The sequence below is a fragment of the Cavia porcellus genome, unplaced genomic scaffold, assembly GCF_034190915.1.
Source record: "Cavia porcellus strain 051 isolate PalLab524CR breed Dunkin Hartley unplaced genomic scaffold, mCavPor4.1 scaffold_9, whole genome shotgun sequence".
NCBI classification, from domain to species: Eukaryota; Metazoa; Chordata; class Mammalia; order Rodentia; family Caviidae; genus Cavia; species Cavia porcellus.
This window is the reverse complement of record NW_026947492.1, coordinates 60,778,587-60,802,668: the sequence shown is the minus strand read 5'-3', so window position 1 is coordinate 60,802,668 and position 24,082 is coordinate 60,778,587. Positions and strand designations below refer to the sequence as shown.

At 41.5% G+C, this 24,082-nt stretch overlaps 1 protein-coding gene across 2 annotated transcripts; it reads right to left on the bottom strand.

Moving 5' to 3' along the window:
- Window positions 1-865: 865 nt before the first annotated feature.
- Window positions 866-12,417, bottom strand: Kcne3 (potassium voltage-gated channel subfamily E regulatory subunit 3). 2 transcript variants are annotated; one of them, XM_013145299.3, is made up of 2 exons: window positions 12,260-12,417; window positions 866-2,719 (listed from the first exon to the last, which is right to left on the bottom strand). In XM_013145299.3, the coding sequence occupies exon 2, from the start codon at window positions 2,677-2,679 to the stop codon at window positions 2,362-2,364; it is 318 nt and encodes a 105-aa protein (XP_013000753.1). In that variant the 5' UTR covers window positions 2,680-2,719; window positions 12,260-12,417; the 3' UTR covers window positions 866-2,361. The 2 variants fall into 2 exon arrangements, with proteins under 2 accessions (XP_013000753.1, XP_013000752.1); XM_013145298.3 differs by having other exon boundaries at window positions 866-2,722; window positions 12,260-12,414.
- Window positions 12,418-24,082: the final 11,665 nt, after the last annotated feature.

The window sequence follows — 24,082 nt, the reverse complement described above, 5'->3', positions numbered from 1 at the left end:
ATACTTGCTACAGAGGGTCATCATGAGAGTTTTTTAAACTGAAGGAGTTAATACAAATGAAAATGTTTAGATCAGTGCTTAGACATATAGCAAATACTCTTAACTATTAAGGCAAGGAATTCTTTTGTTTATGTGTGTCTAAGTGAATGTTTGGCATATAGAGTGCACTCAATACATGTCCAGTTGAGTGAATGTTGTTTTGCTTGGGGCCTGTGCTAGGATATGGCCAGCAGAGGGCAGAACGTGTACAGACAAAGATCTGATGAGCCTTGCAAAGCAGCGGGACAAAGCTCCCAGACTAGAAAACACAGATCTTGGGGGTGGGGTGGGGGGGGGGTGCGCTCCAGGGAGTGCCTAGGTCACGGTATATTAGAATGTTTACATATATCCTCTTAAGATCTTAACATTTGATTTGGTCAAACTCCAAGTAATGAGACACCCTCATTTTTCAAAACCCTTACAGGATTGATCACCTGATCATTCATTTTTACACTTGTATGAATTTAATATTTTATTTGGTATTTTGGGCTGGATAGTCTCTATAATTCAATAAGCTATCGGCTTCAAAATCTCCTGTCTCGTGCTGGGTGTGGTGGTGCATGCCTGTAATCCTAGCACTTGGAAAGCTGAAGAGGATAACCATGAGTTTAAGGCCAGTCTCGGCTGCATAGTGTGTTCAAGGCCAGTCTGAACTCACAGCAAGACCCTATCTCACAAAACCAAAACCAAACTTTGTTGTCTTACCAGTATCTCATATTTCCTTAAGGAGGTCCCCACTTTCTTCCTCAAAAAGAGGGAGCACACACTCCACATAATTGTCTGTCAGGAGAATGTGTTCTATGAGCCACCACTCCAGAAACACAGAGATGTTTATTTTTGTTTTATTTCAAAGTGGAAGTAGCTTCAAGGCATATACTTATGGTCAGGTAAGTCAAATTTTTTTATATATGTATAAAGTGGAAAGGGAAAATCACACATAACCCTGTTTCACAGAGATAACTACTAAAGAAAATATTCTTTCAGAGTTTATATACAAATGTGTATGTTACAATGGGGCCTGCTGTGAACACCATAGAGATCCCTTAAAATGAAATCAGACAGACAAAACAGTGGGTGGTTCTAGACCTGGATTTGGGAAAATGACTTGTAAAGAATTCATTGCATGCTTTAGGTTGAACCATGTGAAACTATTTCGTTATCTTTGACCTACAAACAAAGTAGTTTACCGTTCCAGTTAATGTATGTAAATATCAAAACTGATAGACTCCCTGGAAGAAGACAGTCAGTTCTAACTATTCCATTGTGTAAACAGAAAGAGGACCAGAGAGAAGTGTCCTGCCTGAGGTTATATACCACATCAGAGTCAGGGCTGGCTCTCCTCCTACTGAACCATGTACCTTGCCTATCGTACTCTGCATCTTTTAAATATAATAATCACCCAGACAGAATAATAATGTCAAAGCAGATTTTAACTCCACACAGAATTCAATCAAAGAAGAAAAAGCTGCTTTGGAGGCAGTGAAAAACCTCATGACTGCAGATGCAGCTGAGAAGGGCCCTGTGGCATGGCTCAAGAGACAGAGGCCATGGAGTTAGTAAGGCTTAACATTCAGGGCCCTACATTTGTCTGAGCTTCTCGAAGTCGTCAGAAGGGCCTTAGCCACAATTTTAAGTGGTGATACATTTTTGTAATATTTGAAAAAGTAAGATAATTATGAATGTTTTTCTTAAAAAGAATCCATCGAATTGTGTGAACTTCAGCTTTGAATTCATACTTGTGTAGCATTGAGTTTTGAAAAGTTCTAGGCAAGGATATCAGAGCTCTTAAGTTCAAATCATGGTACCACCCTGGCCCAAACGGGCCCTGTGGCACTTGTACTACTTTCTTTGCAGGGAAGATAAAAGCACAACTATGAAATAGGTTTTTTAAAATGTAAAATGTGAATTAATATAATAACTATTCAGAATTCCTGTTTGTGATATAGGATAGTCTCATGGTTGCTGAAGTTAGAAAAATAAAATTGTTCCCAAAGTATCTTCCTGTTTCATTTCCCTCTGTGACTACGTCCTCTTCTCTTTCTTCAATCCCCACTACCAGTACCATAGACACTGGACCAGTCATTGGTAATTATATTTTTGTACTTCTATGTGTTTGTTCATGGGCTCTCACTGTTGTAGTCTGTCTTTGCCTGTAAGGAGCCTTACCCACCAGGTTGGTCGACGTCAATGATGACCTCCCTTAGCACTGTTTCTTGGTGATTTTAGAACCTGAGGACTGATGTGATCCATAGCAGAGTTCTGGAGGCCCCATCTGACAATGTTCAAGTCTGCTGATCTTCTACCATCCCTTACCACCTTGCATCAGATCATAGACACACGGTTCTTGATGTACACGTGATAAGGGTCACTGCGCTTGTCCACTTTTCGGGAGCGAGTGTATCCCAGAACGAGGCTGCCCACGGTGACAGCAAATAGGAACATGACAAAGAGAATATACATGTAGGAGTTGTCATCACGGCTAGAGAGGCTGGCCTGCTGCTGCTCAGTCTGATTGTCTGGCCCTGGTCTTAGCTCTGGTCCTGGCCGGCAGAGCAAGTTGTTGTGAAGTGTGGCATTTAGAGCCTTTAGCACAGCATGCAGGCTCTCATACCAGGTCTCAGTCCCGTTGGTAGTCTCCATAGCAACAGAAATCAATGTGAGAGAAGAACCGCAGGATTCTCTGCTGGCAAGAGGAAAGAGGGAGGGATGAATTCTGTTACTTGGGGCTTGTATGATCTTCCCCCCCTCTTCAGACCCAGCCAGAATCTCAATATCACAGATTATTCTTTCTACTTGTTTATCTGTTTTCTACAGTAGACCCAGTGAAGGCAAAGACTACATCTGTTCTTCTTACTGCTATATACCAGCACTTGTGACAGCTCTCCATATGTCCTCAGGCCTATAATCTCAGCATTTGAGGCAAGACAGTCACAAGTTCAAATCCAGCCTGGACAATTTAGTGACCTAGTAAGACACTGCCTCAAAATGAAAAATTAAAAGGTCTGAGACCAAAGCTCAGTGAGAAGGCCCTGGGTTCAATCTCCAATACTGCAAAAATAAAATAAGTAAATAAGTATGGAATAAAGTTTCCCTGACCATTGTAACTTATATTAACTCTCCTTTCTTTGGATTGTATAAATCACTGAACTTTAGGCAAAAAGGGTCATAGGGATTATTTAATCTAACACGTTCTGTTTTATGCACAGAGAAATGGAGACCTGGAAGAAATAAGTAGCTTGTCCATGATCACAGAGAATGCTGGAGATACAGCAAAGTAGAGCCCTAGTCCCTGAAGGCCAGATTGGAGCTCCTTCTGCCTCCATCCCAGTCTAAGTAGGACTGCATGGCACCATTAGAAGACATTTGTCAGAACTTCTTTTCAGGGCTGGGGATGTAACTCATTGGTAGAGCATGTGTGAAGCAATTGGTTCACTCAGTAGCACCACAAAAAAAAAAAAAAAACAAAAAAAAAAAACAAAAAACCAACCAAAAACAGAAAGAAAGAAAGAGAAAAAACAAAAACCTCTCCCTTTCAGTACAGTTGTTTTTTTATACTCCACAGACATAATTTAGAAGATGGCTTAGTTTGCATCAATTTAGAGTCGGAGGCTGGCTCATTTGACCTCTTAAATATCCAGGTCCCAAATACTTTAGGTACGCATAACTCTTCAAGGGAAATTCCACTGGCAAAGGATGGCTGGAAGAGCAGAAGGAGGTTGATAGCTGCTTCTGACACTGGGGAAGAGAATAAGCTGGGCCTGAGGACAGAGAGTGGAAGAAGTACTCAGTCTGACTTGAGATTTACCTGCTCTGAACAAAGATGAGACAGAGGCATCACAATCTGACTTGAAATTATTCTATAAAGCTACTGTGCTAAAAACAGTGTGGTACTGCAAAAAAAAAAAAAAAAAAAAAAAAACCAGACCCAATGATCAATGGAACAGATTAGAAGATGCAGAAACAACTTAAGACACACTAAGTCACCTTTTCTTTGATAAAAGTGTCAAACACAGTCACTTGAAGACAGATAGCCTATTTAATAAATGGTGCTGGAAAAACTGGCTCTACACATGCTGAAGATTAAAATTGGACCCATATCTTTTACCACGCACTAAGCTAAAATCTGAATGGACCATAGATCTTAATATTAAAACAGAGATACTAAATCTGCTGGAAGACAGAGTAGGTAAAACTGTTGAAGACACTGGTATAGGCAAAGACTTTATGAACAAAACCTTGATTGCACAGGAGCTATCACCAAAAAATCAACAACTAGGATCTCCTCCTATTGAAAAGCTTTTGCACAGTAAGAGAAACCACCAACAGAGTGAAGAGACAACCCACAATGTGGAAGAAAATGTTTGCCAGCTGTTTCTGAGATCAAGAACATATATAAAGAACTCAAAAAATAAGTTCTCCCAGATTTAAAGACCTAATCCAAAAATGGGCATCTGAGATGAATACACACTTCTCAAATGAAGAAATACAAACAGCAAATAAATACATGAAAATAATGTTCAAGATCAATGGTCATTTGCTAGATGAAAATTTTAAAAACCTCACCCCAGAAAGAATGGCTATCATCAAGAAATTGAGCAATATGGGGCTGGGGATTTAGCTCAGTGGCATAAGCGCCTGCCTTGCAAGCAGGCAGTTGTGAGTTCGATCCCTGGTACCGATAAAAATGAAAAAGACCAAAAAAAAAAAAAAAAAAAAGAAATTGAGCAATAACAGATATTGGAGAGATTGTGGGGAAAAGGAATCCTTCTCCACTGTTGGTAGGAGTGTACTGGTACAAACATTGTAGAAATAAGTGTGGAGTTTCCTCAAAAAACTAGGACTAGAGTTCTCATTCCCTTTCTGGATATCATCCCAAAAGAATTAAAAATATCGTACTACAGCAATATATGTGCACCCATGTTTATAGCAGCACAATTTGTAATAGCTAGATCTTGGAAACAATCTAAATGCCCATCAACTGAGGAATGGATAAATAAGATGAGATATTTTTATATACCCTGTGTATATGTGTATATATACATGTATATAAACTAGTTAAGATAGTTATATTACTGCTTTCTCTGAAGAGAAAGATTTGTACTGGTATTGTTCAGACAATTGAATGCTGATGTCTTCTACTCTGGGATGACAATGCACAATGTATATACCATTGTTGTCCCTCCCTGACTGATGTGTTTTGAAATTTTGTTTTCCTTTTTTATATTTGAAATAAAATGGATTTGGAAAAAAAAAGAGATTTACCTGCCCTGGGAAGAGAAGACACAGATGCCTCACCTACCTTGCCTTCAGAACAAAGTCACAATGTACCTGGCTTTCAGTAGGTGATAAGTGCTCCCTTTCTTTCCTCTCAAGGATTCTTAGTCTATCCTGCAGAAAAACATGCTAAGACAACTTGCATTCTTGTTTCTGAAGACACATATCATTCCTATTCAGCAAGCTTCACACCTACTTCTGTCAGAACGTCTTTTTCCAGCAATCCCCATCTCTCAGTGATACTACACAAACTTTATTATCTTAGCCTTTCCTTCTCCACAGCACTTACGGCAATTTGTGGCTGCTCTTTTTAAAAATAAGCATATCATCAGATCAAATACTTTTGGTCAGCAAGACTATATCTTTCCCCTAGGTCTGGGGACTACTATTCTTTTCAGAGGTATTCTGCCCCAAGAATGGCAGGGTACTCTCTTTTCCCAGAAGACTAACTACTCTGAGACTAACGGGTGTTACTCTTTTCTCAGAAGTCTAGTTTCAGGACTTCTCTACCAGTCAGACATCCACATTTTACTGCTGGTTCCAAAGTCCTCCTTCATCTAGGTGCAACTGTCAACAACCAAAGTTAGCAATGATTATTAACTATGACATCCCTCTCCCAAGCTAAGATGATAGTTCTGACTGTGATAAATATTTATGATTGCTTTATGAATGCAGATGCTAGGGGGAAGAATCTAAATAATAATGTAGCCTCCAAGGACTAACCCATATTTCATACAAGGCCTTGGGGCCCTCTGCCATCTAGTACTTGTGCTGCCTTCCCTGGAAGAAAGAGAAAAGAACGAAGGCTAAGTAAAGATGCAGGATATAGGTTCTCATCTGTTCCTCCACTTGACTGGCATGAGGTATACTTGGAAATGGGGTCTTAAAGGGCAGGATAAAGGGAGGGCAACCTCAATCTGGAAAACTCAAACAGCAGAGAAATTCCACAGCACTGAGACAGTTTCAGGAATTTCCTTGTGGATACCCCACAAGGTGTCTTTAGTCTCTCAGTCTCTTCAGGGTATCTCTGAATACATCTGGAGTCTCCATTGCCCACAGTTGGAAAATAAGGAGAAGGCAGAAAAAGGAAGGAACTACACATACAGAACAAACTTCAGAACCAGGGTGAACCACCCAAGGGCAGTTCCTAAGGGTTGTGCAATAGTGTTACTGTGGGCTCTGACTCCTCCCACTTCCCCTTGCCTTCTTACAACAGCTGAGTCAGGCTAGAGTAGGGTTACAGTTACAGGGAACCATGCAATGGCCAAGAGGCATCTGATTAATGTCTCCCAACTTCAGGGTCACAATGTCTCAACTGGGTGACTTTGTGCAAAATCTTAGTTTAACACATGGACTCTGCATGGGGACCAGTTAATGGTGCAGCCCAGCACATTCCTTTTTCTAAAGATACTGGTGCCTTAACAGGAATCTTTTGCAATCCCAAGGGAATGCAGTGAGCAGAAGAATGGCAGTTGGCATTTGGTAGAAAAAATGATGTATTACCAATAAAATCAAATTTATACCTGGGACTGACAGTTATAAATATAGTACAGAATTAACACTGTCTGTAGCAAAGCTGTGAAAATTAAAGGAGAATCTCATGCAATGTGTGGTGCTGTATATGCCACACACAGATGGTGGTAGATGCTTTATTTTTGTGCAGCAGAAGCTAGAAGGGCCTCAGAGTCCACACAGCCTCAATGCCCTCATTTTGCAGTGTAGGTAATGGAAAGCCAGGAAACTGTTTTGATTCAGCTGGAATTTGTGTGACTTTGGGCATGTGACTTCCCTTTTCTGGGCCTCAGCTTCTATGAAATGAAAGAGCCCTGGTCAGCTCTAACATCCTATGACAATACAAATCCTAAAACCATGCTAAGATCTTGGGGGACTGGATAGGCTGATTGATGGGAGAGGTATTTTAACAGCTTTCTAGAGCCCCTCAAATCTCAAGAGATGACTGCAGATGTTTTCCTCACAGTTTAAATATTACTGAGCCCTGGGACTGACTTATATCTAATATTTCAGTCTACATAAATTGAAGGGCAAATAGACTTATTTATTCATTTTTCTCTTGGCAGCTCACCTGCCAGGGTAACTTAGTCTACAGAAGAAACAGACTTTGGAAAGTGGAAGTAGGGGATACATTAACAAAACCTTTCCTCTATTAGGCCATTAAGGGCACACACATCCTGCTGGGCTTGGGTACAGGCATCCTGGTTTGGTCAAGAGAGGCAGAGACCTGATGAAGAGTTCACTTGGTTCTCTATAACCTGCCTCTGGGTCCCAAATGGCCACCAGCAACGCTGGGCATTTTGCCTTGTTGTTTTTAGTACCTGGGATTGAGCCCAAGGTCTCAAATATGCTAGGCAAGTGTTCTTCACTGAGCTATATCCTCATCCTTTAAGTTTCTCAAATTGGCCTTGAACTTGCAATCCTCCAACCTCAGCCTGCTAATAGCTGTGATTACAAGTGTGTGCTACCATTTTGCTCCTTTATTAAGCTTTTTAAGACACTGATTATCAGTCTCCCTGAAAAGAGGGGACAGAGCTCCTGCCCTGAAGAGGCCAAGACAGGAGATAGACCAGTTGAGAAGGAAGGTAAAGAGTTACTGAGCAAGGGACTTTTTTTTTTTTTTTTTTTTGGTACTGGGAATCAAACTCACAACCTCGCCCTTGCCAAGCAGTCTTGCCTGCTGAGCTAAATCCCCAATACTAAGCAAGAGACTTTAAAGGTTGTTCACAACCTGGGTTCTAGGCCCATACTTCCATTCTGTAGTTGGGAAAACTGATGTGCAAAATGATATGGCCAGTGAGTGGCAGAGGTTGGATGAGAACTCAGGTCTTCAAGGGTGCTGTTCAGCTGCTTTTACACCACCAATGGTAGTGTCACCTCACATCTGAGCTGTATAGCACACTACACACACAGTCCTCAAGCCGCAGGGATCTTCTTCTCTAAATTCATTTTAACTGCCTTTCCTGCAGTATATATTCTTGTCAGTCATAGTCGAGAATCCAGTAAGGGAAGCTGGTAAGTTCTGGAAGAGGGTCAGCCTCCCTCTATCTCATTTTCTGTAACTCCTCCACTCCAGACCAACTCTTGATATTCAGGGTTACTCACTTCCTCATGCCCCGTTCCTGCTATTTCCCTCACGTTAACAGATCTCACTAACTGTACTTGACTTGAGCTTCCCCAGCTTCTACTTTGGGGGTTGGGGCATAAAGCTATGATCTAAAAGATGAACTGAGTAGCTTGGTAAGATTATCTTCCAGGTTCCTCTGGAGAAAAGTCATATTCTACCACTGGTTTTGAGAACATTGATTTTTTTTTGTCTTTTTTGAGTCAGGGTTTCACAATGCCATTCAGGCTGGCTTTGAACTCACTTTGTAGCCCAGGCTGGACTTGAATTTACAGTAATCCTCCTGCCTCAGCCTTCCAAGTGCTAGGATTATAGGCATGCACTCCCATGCCTGACTTCCCATAGCTTTTTAAGCTACTCTTTTTGAATATCTTAAGAGCCCAAGTTGAGGTGAGAAAGACACATAGAGAGAAGTTCAAATAATTCCCTAAATTTCCCACTTTATTGTTGCAAACATTGTTTCATACATTTTAACATGTATGTTAATTTGTCTCATTTATAGTACTAGTTTCTCTTAGTTTCTTGAAACTAAAGCTTTGTGCTATTAATCTGTTTCATACATTTTAACACGTATGTTAGTTTGTCTCATTTACAGTACTAGTTTTTTGAAACTAAAGCTTTGTGCTATTAATCTGTTTCTTTAAAAGATAATCTTCTTTGCCTATGTCTTAACTACTTTGAAAATAATGATATTCAGTGAATTAACTATTGTTCTCTATTGTTTTGAAATTTTTTTCATAAAATAAAAAAATTATGTTAAAAAGGTAAGTAGAAAAAGTTATATACAATTAAATGCTGAGATCTTGGACTCTGAATAACTAATTTAAAGATAACGATATGCAAAGTATTAACCATTGTTACCCTCTTATCATGTTTTAAAATTTTGTTTTACTTTTTTTCTTTAAATACAAAAATAAGAAAATGGTAATGATGTAGCCTTAATTTAGTTTTCACCAACACTGCTCTTCTTTACATCTTCTTATGTCACTGCATTTGATCATCTATAGATTAAACTGTATATTGTCTTACTATTAAAAAAAAGAAAAAGTGGTATTAAAAAGGACCCGAGATCCAAAAACAACTGGGACGTATCATGTTGCCATTGTCCCCTCAGGGCTCTTGTCACTGTTTTGGCCTAGAAAGCAGGGGGGGGGGGCTGACAGTGAACTTTTATAACAAATTGGGAAGAAATAGGAATTGAATCCAAGCTGGAAGGGATGCTAGGAACCACACTGTCAGTCCAACCCTCTGGTCAAGGAAATCACATGCTTAGTACAGGCAGAACCAAAACCATGGATCCTGACTCTGTTTGCACAGATCTTTCTACTCTAAGCTCCATGTTGTCTGTAGGGAAGAATCTAAGCTCTTCTGATTATCATTAACTCCTTTCGACATGGCCCTGACACTAGCCTTATCATTATGGTTTTCCCAATGTTCTGTGGCCATGATAGCGAGCTATACTTGGCCATTCTCCAAACATTCCTCACGCCTGTATATCTCTTGCCTTTGTTCATGCCATTTTCTTAGACAGGAATTTCCTTTGCCTTTTTATCTGTTCAGTAAACTTGTACTCATCCTACAGGTCCTAGAACCAATGTCAACTCTTTACCTGCTTTCCTGAGACAGCTCCTTCTCTATTCCCTAGAGAAGTCCATCTCTTCTGTTCCCAAAAAGCTTTACCCAAACTCCTTTTAGAACACTATGCTGCAATGAAATTGTGTGTGTGTGTGTGTGTGTGTGTGTGTGTGTGTGTGTGTGTTGTGAGGTGAAGGCAAGGATCTATGCCTCATGCATTTCCCAGGCACTAGGGAATAAATGAATCAAAATTTTTTCTATAACGGCATCCCATCTGGAGTACAAATGCATACAAATACATTCATCAAAAACAGCTTACAATGCTTAAAAAAAAGAACAAAAAAAAAAAAAAAAGAAAGGAAGGAAAGCAACTTCAAGGGCAGGCCAAGACAGGGGGAATTTACTGCCTCAATCAGGTGCAGTGAGTTAGAAGAGGAGGACTTCTGAGCCTCTTTCAGAAGCCAGACACTCCCTCCACCCGAACCTCATTTAATCCAAAGGGCAAACATTCTTGACCCCCAAACACACCAGCAATGGCTTTGCAACTCTTTTCCCTGTGTACCAACTCAGGGTGTGGCTGTCACACCCATACATTTTGCGCACTCACAGCCCAAGTCCATCTTGCTTGTGATCTTGCCTTTCAAGGGTTTCTTTCATGATTCCAGTCTTGGCAGTATGTTTAGCTGTGTGACCTTGCATGTATTTCCTTTGAACCACATCTATAAGATGGAGATAATTACCCCTGCCCTGCTTATCTCACATGAGAATTGGAGGTGATGCTAGATGGGAAAGTGTCATAGAAACTACAAACAAAATTACTGGGCCACTTGGTCACACTGTTTCCTTTTCTTTCTCCATATCTCCCCCTACCCCGTATTTCCAAGAATAGCCATCCTTATGTCTCTCCCGCCTCTGCTCTCTTACTCTCAGAAGAAGCTAGAAGTCTTACTACTATTCTTGATCCTTGGAAATACCACTTTAAAAATCCTTATTTCCTACCCTTTCTGATCATTCCTGAGATCCCTTAATCCTTACAGGTACTATCTGGAGTACTGGAAATCAAGAGACCTGGATTTCTGTCCATTTTGCCAATATGTCTAGGCCATCTATCTTGGTAAAAGTTCACTCTCCCATTCTTGGCTTCACTTTCCTCATCAGTAAGGTAGGTTTCTTGTCTCGCCTCCTCTTTAGAAGGTATTTTGAGCACCTGCACGTTGGTTCACAGTTGGAAATAATGCTTCGAGAAGTGTAAAGTGAGAGAGATTTTGAAGGATGTTGGTTTCTACTGCAAGAAATGAGGAAGAAAACCTGAAAGTGGTTTCCATACTTCTAGTAATGATCATTTTCATTTGGAACAGAGGCCAAGAGATAAGAAAGAGCTTCTACATTTACAATATCTCTTTGCAGATGAAGTATTAAGTGGAGTTAAGTGAAGAAATATGGGCTCCAGTTCTCTTTGATCCTGGTGCACCCCTAGGTAAATCATTTACCCCAAGGCCTTCTGTTTTCTGGTATGCAGATTGGTAGGGAGTTAAGAGGGGGATTAAGAGGAGAACTTTATGTGGACTATCACACAAAGGTCAACTAATCTACTCTCTAGATCAGTCTCCCCCCCCCCCATCTGTTGAATGGGGTAGATGGGCAGGTGGTGAGCCAGGAAAAGAAACCACGAGTTAGACAGGGCAGATGTCTTGTACAAGTGTACACAACCTACAAACTAGAGCCCAAGTCTCCTGACTCGCAGGCAAGACCTTCGAGTAGTACTGTTAACAGAAGATGCCTTTGGAAGTCACCATCCTTTTGCTGGACCTGTGTCGGGTAAAGTGAGAGTTTACAGAGCTAGCAGCTCTGGCCGAGTCAGGAGGCTGCACGCGTCCCTGACTGCTCTGTGTGCATCAGGCGCGGACCAGCAGGTGTTCCCGTGCGTATTTATACAGGCGCGCAAGTACTTTAAGTCGCCTGTGAGACCCTAGCAGAACCAACGCAACCCGTCCTCCCAGCAGCGGTTCAGGCTTAGCCTACAAGAAGACAGCTCCTTACGCCCACGTCCTGCACTGCACGCCCTGCTCTCCGTCCTGGAAGGGTCCGCTCAGTGCAGTATTTGAATCGCACCCCTTTATTGGGTCTGCCCTCTCCAGAAAAAGCTTTAGTCCTCGAAGGGGAGGAAGGAAGACGCTTTCCCCATTTTTATCCCTCCTGCAGCTCAGCTCTCTCAATCCTGTCAAAGTGCCTTACCTGCCTCTGGGCAAGTTGGCTCGGTTGGCTCGGTTGGCTCGCGGGACGCTGCTCCCTCTGCTGGAAGGTGGCCCAGGCACTGCACCTCTCGGCCCTCCGGCGCCCTCTTTACTGCTCTGCGCTCCCACCCTGTCGGCTCCCTTTTCCCTTCCCCAGGGCGTCCCCTCCCCCGGCTCCGCCTCTCTCGGCACACCCACTTCTCCCTGGACTGGTTTCTGGCGCCTCTGTCCCGCTTCTTAGCCTCAACCGGTTGTGGGCTCCAATCTTTCCGTCCCCGGCACCGCCTGCTGCATAGCCTGCTTCCTGAACATTAGACCACTCTTAGGCTCGTCCTAGCTAAACCAGTTTCAGCTGATCTTCAGAAGGCGAAGCTAAGCTCTGGGTGCTAGTGGAAACAGGCGTTGCTCCGTGTGGCTGTGGGGTGGTGGGCAAGCCACTCCTCCTCCTTCGGTCTTCGCTTCCTCGCTGTAAAATCAATACTATTCTCGCACATATTCTTGATAGGCTTATTGTTGGGGGTCATTGAGTTATTTGTCTCCGAAATATTAAAACTGGAGGGTCGCTGGGCATGGTGGTGCACACTTTTAATCCCAGCACTCAGGAGGCTGAGGTAGGATGATCACCCAGAGTTCAAGGCCAGCGTGTGCTACAAAGTGAGTCCAAGTCCAGCCTGAACTGTATAGCAAAACCCTGTCTCAAAAAGACAAAAAAATGTAAAAAATGTAAAACTGGAGGATAACCAGAGAAAACATCTAACATAAGCCTTTTGCAGACAGGATGCAAACACCCAGATTGGGAAAGGGACTTGCCCATCCTTACCAAGCAAGTCAATGGCAGAGCTCAGACTCAGAATCCACTGTATCTCTCTCTCCTTAGCCCAGCAGGTGTCTCACTCACTCCAGGAGTCCCTCAGATACCTGACCAACTTGTGTCCAGCCACATTCTAACTGCCCTCTGTCGCAGAACACTCTTCATTTTCCAATCACCAGGCTCTTACTCTAATTGTTGCCTTTTTGCTTGTGACTGCAGGCTCCAGAGAAAAGAAATAGTCATGGATGGCTGAAAAATGAGGACCAGGAGGCCAGTGGCAGAAGAATGGTCAGAGATAAGGAGAGCCTCCCAGGGTCTCTGTAAGGAAACTTTATCCAAGCCCTCTTTACCAGCCTAGGGCCTTGCAATAATTAATAAATCCAAGCCAGACCTCTCATTCCCTGCAAACAAAGATCTGCTACAGGATATCTGAGGTACATACCCTCAATCACAGGGACTCAGAATATACTGGAAGAATTAGCTATCATTTTAAAAAGGTCTACCAAATTATATGCATTTTGTATAAAATCGTTAATCTCCATCAAAACACATTACTTCTGTGTTGTTTCTGTGGTCACACGTTTTGACTTAGCTATGCCTCTTCTCAGTCTGGAGGTTCGCACTCACTGGAGTTATCCTGACCATCTAGGCATGCAGTCTCAATTTTCAGTTTGCCAAAGAATCATTTGGGGACCTCATCTAATGAAATAGATGTTTGGGCTTCACTTCAGAGGTTCTGGTTCTGGAGTTCTGGTGTGGAGCCTAGAAAACAGTATTTTTTATAAACAAGATTTCTGAAGACTCTGATATAAACAGCACCTGATAGACTAGCCTTGAGGAAATAACTTTGGTCCAGTTATAGTTCCCTCCCCGATCCTGCCAGGCCTTGCATTTCCTCCATAAGACTATTTATTACAGGTACGGAAAGTAATTATTTGCCCATCTCAGCTAGTGGATTATAGATTCTTTAAAGATAAAGATTGTCTCTTGGGTATTAGGACTTTATTTTAAAGAGGATAAAACTAAACAAAGTAAAACAGAACAAAGCCAATCAAAGCAAAACAGTGAAAGTGATACAAGACTTCAAAACAGGATAATAGGAAATCAACCATTGCTACCATGGTACCTCTTAAAACTTTACATTAATTATTTTAGACCATCTTGGATTTGTATACTTATTTAATGACAGACCCCAAATGGGGAGGACTCTTTTGGTTTTTTAAAATTTCATTTTAAAGAGAATAAAACCAAACAGAATAAAACAGAATAAAGTCAATCAAAACAAAACTGTAAATGACACAGAACTCCAAAACAGAATAGAAAATCAACAGTGGTTACCATAATGCCTCTTGTTATCTTCAGAATTGCTGCCCATACCATCAGACATAATAAAATCAAACAAAACCAAACACTGAAGGAAGCAAAATAATAAAACGGAACAAAACAAAACAGTAAGAACAATATTAGATTTTAAAAACAAGACAGAAGGAAATCTTCCATATTTGCTATATTGCATATTATTACCCTCTAAATAGATGCTCAGACTACTGGTCGTAGGCCTGCAAAGTCAATTAAACAATACAAAAATTAAGATGTTTTTGTACCTTAGTTGCTATCAGCTTGGCCTATGATCCTCTGAATCAGCCGATTGCTTACTGGGTTGGGGTGGGGCTCCTCTTGTTTCTGGCTTCTTATTTTTCTTCCTGGCTCCACATGGCTGCCTGCTGGCTCACAAGAAGGGCGCACTGTCTACTTGTTTCTCTTCCTGGCCCTACGTGGCCCAGGATGCTTACAGTTTTGTAGTTGAGGCCCTTGCCTAACAAATTCTATATATAATTCATGTTTCATACGAAGCTACCCAGTTTTGCTGATGTCCATCTAGTGACAGGAAGTTCATTGCCTTCAAGGAAGCCCAGAAGCTCTGATTTTTAGGATGGTCTCGCATTGTAACAAAAACTGCCTCCTTTGCCACCTGCCCTTTGGTCTTCATACCCCTTGGATAAATAAAGCATAATCCTAATCTTTTTTTTTTTCACTTTTTCAGTCCCTCAGGATTTGAGGTCTATCCTCCACTGCCCCTTCTCTGGAGTGAGGATGAACAGGAGCCTTGTTAGAGAAGACAGCTAGTCAATGGCTGTTGGAAAGTGGACTGAGATATCTCATTGTTCCTAACCATGCTTTGGAGACTTGCTATGAGACCTGGATAAAATATGGTATACTATATGCTCAGAGCACATGTGCTTAGTAATGGCATCATCTATTGTTATTGAATAAGAAAGTGAAAGAGAGTTTCTGTCCCCAGGAAGCCTATGAGAGGGACCTTCAAAGCACTCCTTAATCCAAAGACACAAGGCCCTGACCTTGGGATAGGGAATGCAAGGGAGTAGGGTAGGGATTGAGGTTAGGATCCGCTGACTGAAGGCATGAGGGAAAGAAACCTAGAAATGTACTTTCATGGAGTCTGTTTAAATACCACCATCTTGGGGAGATTTTCCTTGGCTACCTTATTCTCAAATTCTAACCCCCTGTTCTTCTGTCTTCTCTAAACTCCTAGGTCACCTAACCAGATGGTTCTGATATATTTCACTTGCTTTTACATTTTATTATTGATTTATTAACTTTGGTGTTTTGTTTTTGACACAGGGTCTCTCTGTGTAGTCTAGGCTGGCCTTGAACTCACTATGTAGCCCAACCTGGCCTCAGATTTATTGCGATCCTCCTGCCTCAGCCTCCTGAGTGCTGGGATGACAGGTTCGTGTCACCACGCCTGACACTTATTTTTTAATCTGTTGATGTTCCTGATGTTACTACCACAATTGAGACTCCCACTTTCCCACCAGCTGTATCTCAGAGTCTCTCTAACTCTGGATTTCTTGGTTTTTTCTCTTTCTTAACAAGCCCAAGAGTTTCCAACTCCTATCTGTTTCACCAGCCTCCTCCCACTCACTGCCCATATCTGAATAAATCCATCTCAGATTACTGATGTGAGATGGCCATGTGCTTCCTGCACAGACCTGACTGAAAAGAGGCCCATCGTGGGTATTCATGCCCCTTGCATCTTCCTGTGACATAGCACTTGCCTTCCAGGAGAATAATTGTCCATTTTATTTGTTGACTCCATAGCTAGAACATAAGCTCCTTGAGAGCACTAAGCCTAGCACAGAGGAAAGCTTAGAAAGAACTTGTTAAACAGATGAAAAATCATTAGGAATTATACTTCCATGAAAAAATTTTGAGAAAAAATAAAGCCTCTCCATGACTTCCAGGCTTCCGCCTATGCTATTTTCTCTGGCTGGAACACTCTTCCTCCCAGGAATCTCCTTCTGCACTTTGTATGTGTCTCTACACTCCCTCCCATGCCTCTGTTTTCCCCTTCTTTACATATTCCATCACTGTGTAAATTCCTTTTCTTGAGGGAGAGTACTGTCTGATGCATGAAGTCCAAATGACTTCATGAGCCTCCAAAATGATGGAAAACATTGCTCTCACTGGGGTGCCCTGGGCTAGGGTGGCTGGGGTGATAACTAACCCCCAAGGGCTATCAGAGCATTATTTTTGCTGTTGTTTTTGTTTTGTGATACTTCTAATCTTCCACCTCCAAAGTCACTGAACATTTGGGAAATGAGCAACAGATAGAGGTGTCTTTATACCACATGAATCCACAAAGAAATGTGGGGTTCCACAGTTCTTTTTTGTTTGTTTGTTTGGTTGCATAATTCTTCTCAGTGAGAAGAGGTCACTTGGATGGTGATGAGCTAGCCACTGTTGAGGGAGTGGTCAGAGGAGGATATCATCAGCTCTGAGACCTGGGCACTGGGCCAGGTCATGGCACCGCTCACCACTTAGAGCTGCTGGTTTCTTATCTGCCAAACAGAAATCTTGGTTCTGTGACCCTTTTTAGGTTCTGAGGAGCAAATGAAGTCAGGGTAGAAAAAATCTTTGAAAACTATGGGGAGATTATTCCTGGCTTCCTCATCAGACTGGAAGCTTCTCAAAGGAGGAGCCATGCTTCAGAGGTTTCAGAACTTTGTAAAATCACATGAGAAAATGATGGAATATGGCAGCATGATAAAAATATTAACACTGACTTAGATTTTTCTTTTAGAAGAATATGTCTGAGGAAATTTGGATCCCCTGGTGTAAGGATCTAAGCAAGACTGTTTTATTTGTGAAGCGATCCCAGGAAACATCATTGGAGAATGAGAGAGTATGTCTGTATGTGTGTGTGTGGGTGCTTATAATAAGGTGTCCCCTTAGCAAGATCTGTCCTTTTAGGGGCCTCCCCGACCAGTAGTGATGGCAAACATTTTAGAGACCACATGCCCAAACTGCAACCCAAAACTCACTTTTCTATTGCGAAGTGCTAATGCTACAATCAAACTGACTTAGATTTTCCTAACACCAACTAATACTAAGGTGTTAGATTAGAAAAAAAAAACCTCACAAATTAACATCCTTTGTCTTAAAAGAAAAACACAATACCATGTGTGCCATAAGTGTGCACTGTTATCAGGTAGCTCCTTCTAAAAGTGGCTCTACTGTTACTTGGTTCTGGGGTGCTCACCCCTCTTCCTGGAGTTAGAGTCCAGGTTCTTGTCTGGAATGAAGAATTGAATGAAACAAGCAAAAGTTTATTTGAAAAGTAAAAGTGAAGAATGAGGGAGAAATTAGCTCTACAGAGTGAATTTTGGCCAAGTGAAAGAGGAAAGGCAAGATCAAAGTACATTCTGGAGGAAGCAGGACAGGCTGTCAAAGGAAAGCCACGCTAGCAAAGTCTGCTCGGCATCTGTGTTGTTTTATGCTTTCCAGATCTCAAGGAAATCCACAAGAAGTTCTACATCTGGGATCCCACACCTCCCGCTGAGGTCAGGCCTAGGCCATTCTATGGAAAGGCTGCTTGAGTTCTCATGAGATGTCCACGTGCAGGGTTTGGGGACTGCTCTGCACATGTATTCTGGAATCTTGAAACTAACAGGCCACACCTATTTCTCCATCCAGCTGCACCACACCCTAATCTCCTATGTCACTACCACTGCCCTAGAAGCCCATATAGAACATGGCCCACAGAGGAAAGGGGCTAGCAGAGTCATCAGTGGTTGAGGGCTGATCCCAGAGAATATTAACTGTCCAGCATGTCCAGTTCAACGCATGGCTCAATATCTCCTGCCTCATGAAAAGTCCTCAGAGAAAATGTGCAGGTTCTGGAAGTTAAAAACAGACCCATGATACAAAGATGAAAAAGCAGAAGAATATACACGGGGCATCTAAAGTACTGCTGTTGACTAAAGCAAGCACCTGAGTTTCCCAAACAGCTACACACTTCAGAGACTTGCATGTTCCTCCCTCCCATAAACACAAATTAGCTTTTGGTATACCCTCAAATTTCTTACTGTCTTCTAAGGGCATAGTGGACATCTGATAGCTGGTTGCCCTAAATCTCTTCTTCTGGGGATAGAACCTCTCCCTTCCTTTTAAGCAGTCACTTCCCCCTCACTCTCTTGCTGTTAGCCCTTGTAGTTCAGATGGGGCTGAATTTAGTAGTTCCACGTGAGGCAAGACCAGCCCTTTTTGGCATAAGAATTTATTTAGAATCCTTCCTTGGCCGTAGGCTAAACATATATGAAAGTAGCGGTGACTAAGCTGTAAAATCTGGATGTGGTGTTATCAAAAACCATTTTCATTGCCACCCAGGACAGAGTGAAGCCAATCCCAAAGTAAAAAGAGGTAACAGAGGAGGAAAAACCAGGTCCTGATGCTATTGCTTGAGACCCAAAATCAATCATGCCTGAAATTTATTCAAAGGCTCTTCAGTTATGGGAGTTAAAATATTATTTCTTTACTTGAGTAGGTGATCTTGGTTTTCTCTCAGAGCTCTGAGTAATTCAATGTCACCTTGAGTTTTTCTGGTCCCTTCCTCCTTTTAAGAGTTACTACTTTGTTTATGTTCCCCAGTTTCCTACGCACACTTCTCTCAGGCCATGTAACATTACATTGTACATATTTGTCTCTTCCATAAGGCTGTGGGCTCCTTGAAAACAGTGATCAAATTCAGGTGTGGTGGTGCACACCAGTAATTCCGTGACTTGGGAGGCTGAGGCAGGAGGATCATCTTGAGTTTGAGACCAGCCTGATCTACAGAGTGAGACCTTGTCTCTGAAACAAACAAATGAAAGAAAGAAAGTGAGAAAGAAAACAGTGATCAAGTCTGATTCATCTCTGTGTCCTCAGGGCCCAGGTCAGTGGGACTCACTCTATCCTAGCCATACCATATCAGGCACGCTATCTTCAATTCCAGTCAACACAGATTATGGGCACATGAGCCAATGGGAGTCTGTTAAAAAGAAGGCTGTGGGGTGGAAACTGGAAGCCATGTTACGGAAGAACAGAAGAGAACTGAGGATGTTTAAATTAAAGAAGGGAACACTTCTGAAGCAGAATTCGTTCACTAATTTGACAGACCATTTCTGAGCATCTATTTCATCTTCCCGAGAACCTGGGCTGGAGCTGGGGAGACCACAGGTAACACAGCTACAGACACTGCCTGTGAAGCTCATGGTCTGGATGGGGTCAGACATGGAAACAAAGAACTTCAACTACATGTGGTCAGCACCACCAGCAAGGGGTGAGAGCAAGGCCAGAGAATACCTCTTAGAGGAGCCCTCATAGGAGGGCAGAATTATGACAAATCCTAGTAGCAGATTTCAGTTTAGGGTGAGGAATAAGTTTTTTAAAGTAATTAATTTGCAGTACTAGGGAGTGAACCTAGTGTATTCACACCTACAAAGTAGTCTTGCCAAAAAACAAAAACAAAATACCTGAATCAGGATTTACCTTTTAATCTTCAGGAACCGGAGAACCTAGAAAGGCATGTTAAATGATAATACAAGATTACAACTAAAAGTATAGATTATGAAAAATTTTGTCAGACAAATATCTCACTTTCTTCAACAAATACCAAGAGAGGAAAGATTAAAAGGTATGGGGGGCCTCTAGGGGAAAAATAGTTAAAAACTGAGGCAGGAAGACCACTATGACTTCAAGGCCAGCCTGGGTTACATAGTTCATGATCAGTCTGAACTACATAGCTGGACCTGGGGCAGCGGGGAAGAGAGAGATTTAAGAGACATTTGTGAGATTCATAAACCAATTGCAGTGTGTTAACCCTGTTTGAATCCAGATTTGAACAAACTACATATACAAAAAAATCCCAAACAGAAAAGAACAAAGTAAAGAAATCTGAAGAGTAAATAAATATTTGTTGATATTGTACAAATGTGTTTATGTGTGATAATGATACTGAGGTTAAGCAAAGTTAAACAGGAGTCCTCTTCTTTCGAGAATACATACTGAAATGCTTATGGATGAATTAACACAGTTTCTGTGATTTGCTTCACAGTAATCCAGTAGGGAGGGAGGCAGGAAATGGATACCAGTTTAGATAAATACAAGCTTGACAGGAGTTGACATTTTCTAACTGTGTAGTTGACACACAGGGCTTTACTATTAATCTGAAGATATTTTATAATAAAAAGTGATAAAATGAAGAAAAGTTCTAAAATGCTGAAACATTTAAAATTAGGGTGTGGTGGTGCCTGCCTATAATCTCAGCATTCAGGAGGCTGAGGCAGGAGGATTGCTACAAGTTTGAGGCCAGCCTGAACTATATGGCAAGCCCTCATCTCAAAAAATAAAAAGAAAAAACCTAACTGATAAAATTCAGGTGTCTCTCTTGTATAAGGTGATGGAAAATTAATTAGTATCACATTTATGGAAGCAGTAAAGCAGTATCTACTAAAATAAAGACATACTTTGATTTAGAAAATTATTTCTAGAAAATGTAACTTCTGTACTCATCATGTGTAAAATGATACACACACTCACTCATATATAGTTTCTCATTACAGTCCTATTTGTAAAAGCTAAGGATAAATAATAACCTGAATGTTTTCAATACAGACCAGGTAAAAAAAATTACGGTAAATCATTCAGCGGAATACTACATAGTCATTAAAAAGAATGGGGTCTTTTTATATACTGATCTGAAGTAATCAGTGAAGCACAAGACCATGAACATAATTAAGCTATAATTTGAAAATGTGAATAGTCATATTCTTACCTGTGCATGAAATACCACTAAAATATTTAAATAAGACTTTTATCATCATGGAGGCCTCCAGGGACAGGAAGCAGGTCACAGGGAAAATGGAGTGGACCAAGACTGTTATTTTAGAGTTATCATTCTGTACCTTTTAAATTTTATTCCATGTTTATGCAATATCCAGGTTAAAACAATGATCAAAAGGTTTTTTAAAATGCTAAGGTAAGGTATTAAAAAATGTAATTATAAAGGCCATAGGGCAATGTTGTTTGGCTTTTAAAGGTATATACAATTTTATCCACATACAGTAATAATTAGAAGTGTATGCAAATATGCCTGCTCAAAATTCAGTTCTAGAAACACACAAATGAGCTCATGTATTAGATGGGAATGCAACTGGGTTTTTTGTCTTTTAATTTGAGGTATAATGTGGAATGGTGTGGTGAATGACAAGTTAAAAATCAGGTTTACCGCCGCTGGGCATGGTGGCGCGCGCCTGTAGTCCCAGCTACTTGGGAGGTTGAGGTGGGAGGATTGCTTGAGTCCAGGAGTTCTGGGCTGCAGTGTGCTATGCCGATCGGGTATCCGCACTAAGTTTGGCATCAATATGGTGACCTCCTGGGAGCGGGGGACCACCAGGTTGCCTAAGGAGGGGTGAACCGGCCCAGGTCGGAAACGGAACAGGTCAAAACTCCCATGCTGATCAGTAGTGGGATCGCGCCTGTGAATAGCCACTGCACTCCAGCCTGGGCAATATAGTGAGACCCTGTCTCTAAAAAAAAAAAAAAAAATCAGGTTTTCCATCTCACTCCTGAAAGAATGGCCAAGATCAAGAAAACTACCAACAACAAATGCTGGAGAGGCTGTGGGGAAAAGGAACTCTCCTGCACTGCTGGTGGGAGTGTAGACTGGTACAACCATTGTGGAGGTCAGTCTGGAGATTTCTCAAAAAGCTGGGATTGGAAGTCCCATTTGTTTCAGCTATTCCGCTTCTAGGCATGTTCCCAGAAAAACTGAAAACATCATACCACAGTGATATATCTGCACCCATGTTTATAGCAGCACAATTTGTAATAGCTAGATCTTGGAAACAACCTAAATGTCCATTAACTGAGGAATGGATAAAAAAGTTGTATTTTTATACAATGGAGTACTACTCAGCTATAAAGAATGATCACATTGAGATATTTATAAATAAATGGACGCAGCTTGAGACCATACTTATAAGCGAAATAAATCAAACTCACATGTATAAATACTGAAGTTTCCCTAGTGTAAGAAATGGTAAGAATACATAAAAGTATGTGGTAAACATGATTCCCCATTATATTGCTTTGAAGCCTTATAATGTTTTCATTCATTAATTGGAATGGTTTTATTTTGGGTTGTTTGATTTTTATTGTCTGTGATGTTATGAACAGCTATTTTGAAGAAAACAAGACAATATAATAGCTAGTGCCGATTTAATATCATCTTATTTTGAAGTGCCATGAAGCTTTTGTTTTTCTGTCTCCATCGGTTTATCATGTTGTATCTTACTGGATTTTATTATATATGATAGCATAAACAAAAACTTTTATAGACAAGGAGATAATATAGAAACTATTAGTTAGTTGGTTCTAAATACCCTGTAATACTTTCATTCTCTTGGTTTTACACTGTCATGTTGTGTTTAATGCTATAATATATGAAGTTATACTCAAATATTTCAAGGAAAGAGACACTATGGTAGCTACTGTTATGTCGGGTTATCTTGAGGTGAAACACTATGTTGCTTAAATTGTTGTGTTCTGACCTGCGTCATTATGTGTTATGTCCTCTTTTAATCTTCTTTTAATTTTTTAATAAAAAAATCAGGTTTAGATTTAGACTGCAAAAATCTGATTTCCATGGAGCTTTCAGAGAAAGTGTACCAGGTCATGCTGCGGGTGCTGGTTCTGTCTGGTTTCCTGCCAGCCTCTCTGGAGGAACTTGATGTTGGCCCAGTAACTGCAGTGGGTCACATCTTTATTCTAGGCACTTGTTCACTGGGCCCTGACTAATCTTTCATCTATGAGGAAAAGACTCTGAATAAACAAGAAGAGTCCTTCTCAAGGGTATTAAATAACCTCCTTCATATACGCAGCTTCCTTCCTTGAGGAAAGGTCCACACAGGAAATCAGACGGGGGATTTTTCCAGGCAGGAAGGAGAGTCAGGAATCCTCAGCAGTGGCCTGACCCACTGCCATGCGCCAAGCTCTGGCCTTGTGGCCTGCGTCCTTCCCAGCTCTGCTCACCCACTGCCCACTTGTGATTGAAGATTCCTCTCTGTAGGATGCAGGCTTACTCACCCTTCAGAGCCCAGACTGGGTGCCTAGCACTGATTCTGTGCCTATCAATTGCATGACCTCATACAAAGGTTCTGTGACCTTGGTTTTGTTGCCTATCAGATAACTTACCCACCCTGCTGAATGACTGAATGAGTCATTTTACCTGTTTCTGTGCCCTTTCCTTCTCAGTCTCATTGATCTGCACGTCCTCATTCCGTGCCTCACATTTTTCCCTCTATTTCTCTCTTGCTCTCTCTGTGACACTTGGATCTAAACCATCACTCATCACCTCCATGCTCCAGATCCATACACCCAACTGCCTCTTGTCTTTCTCCACCTCCAATCAATCTCCCATTGATTCTCAAATTTTATCAGCCAGGCTTAGGGATGCACACCTGCAACCCCAGTGCTCAAGAGGCTGATGCAGGAGGATCACTGCAGGTTCAAGGCCAGCCTGGGCTACGTAGTGAGTTCAAGACCAGCCTGAATTACATAGCGAGACCTTGTCTCAATAAGCAGACAAACAAAACCTCATCCACTGCTCTCCATTCCAACAGTGCTTCCAGTATTCCTCCACATACTTCTCAAGCCAAAGCTTGGGGTTTT

Bases quoted from the DNA above. Each gene is read 5' to 3' on its own strand.
- Kcne3 (XM_013145299.3), bottom strand. From the start codon at position 2,679: ATGGAGACTACCAACGGGACTGAGACCTGGTATGAGAGCCTGCATGCT.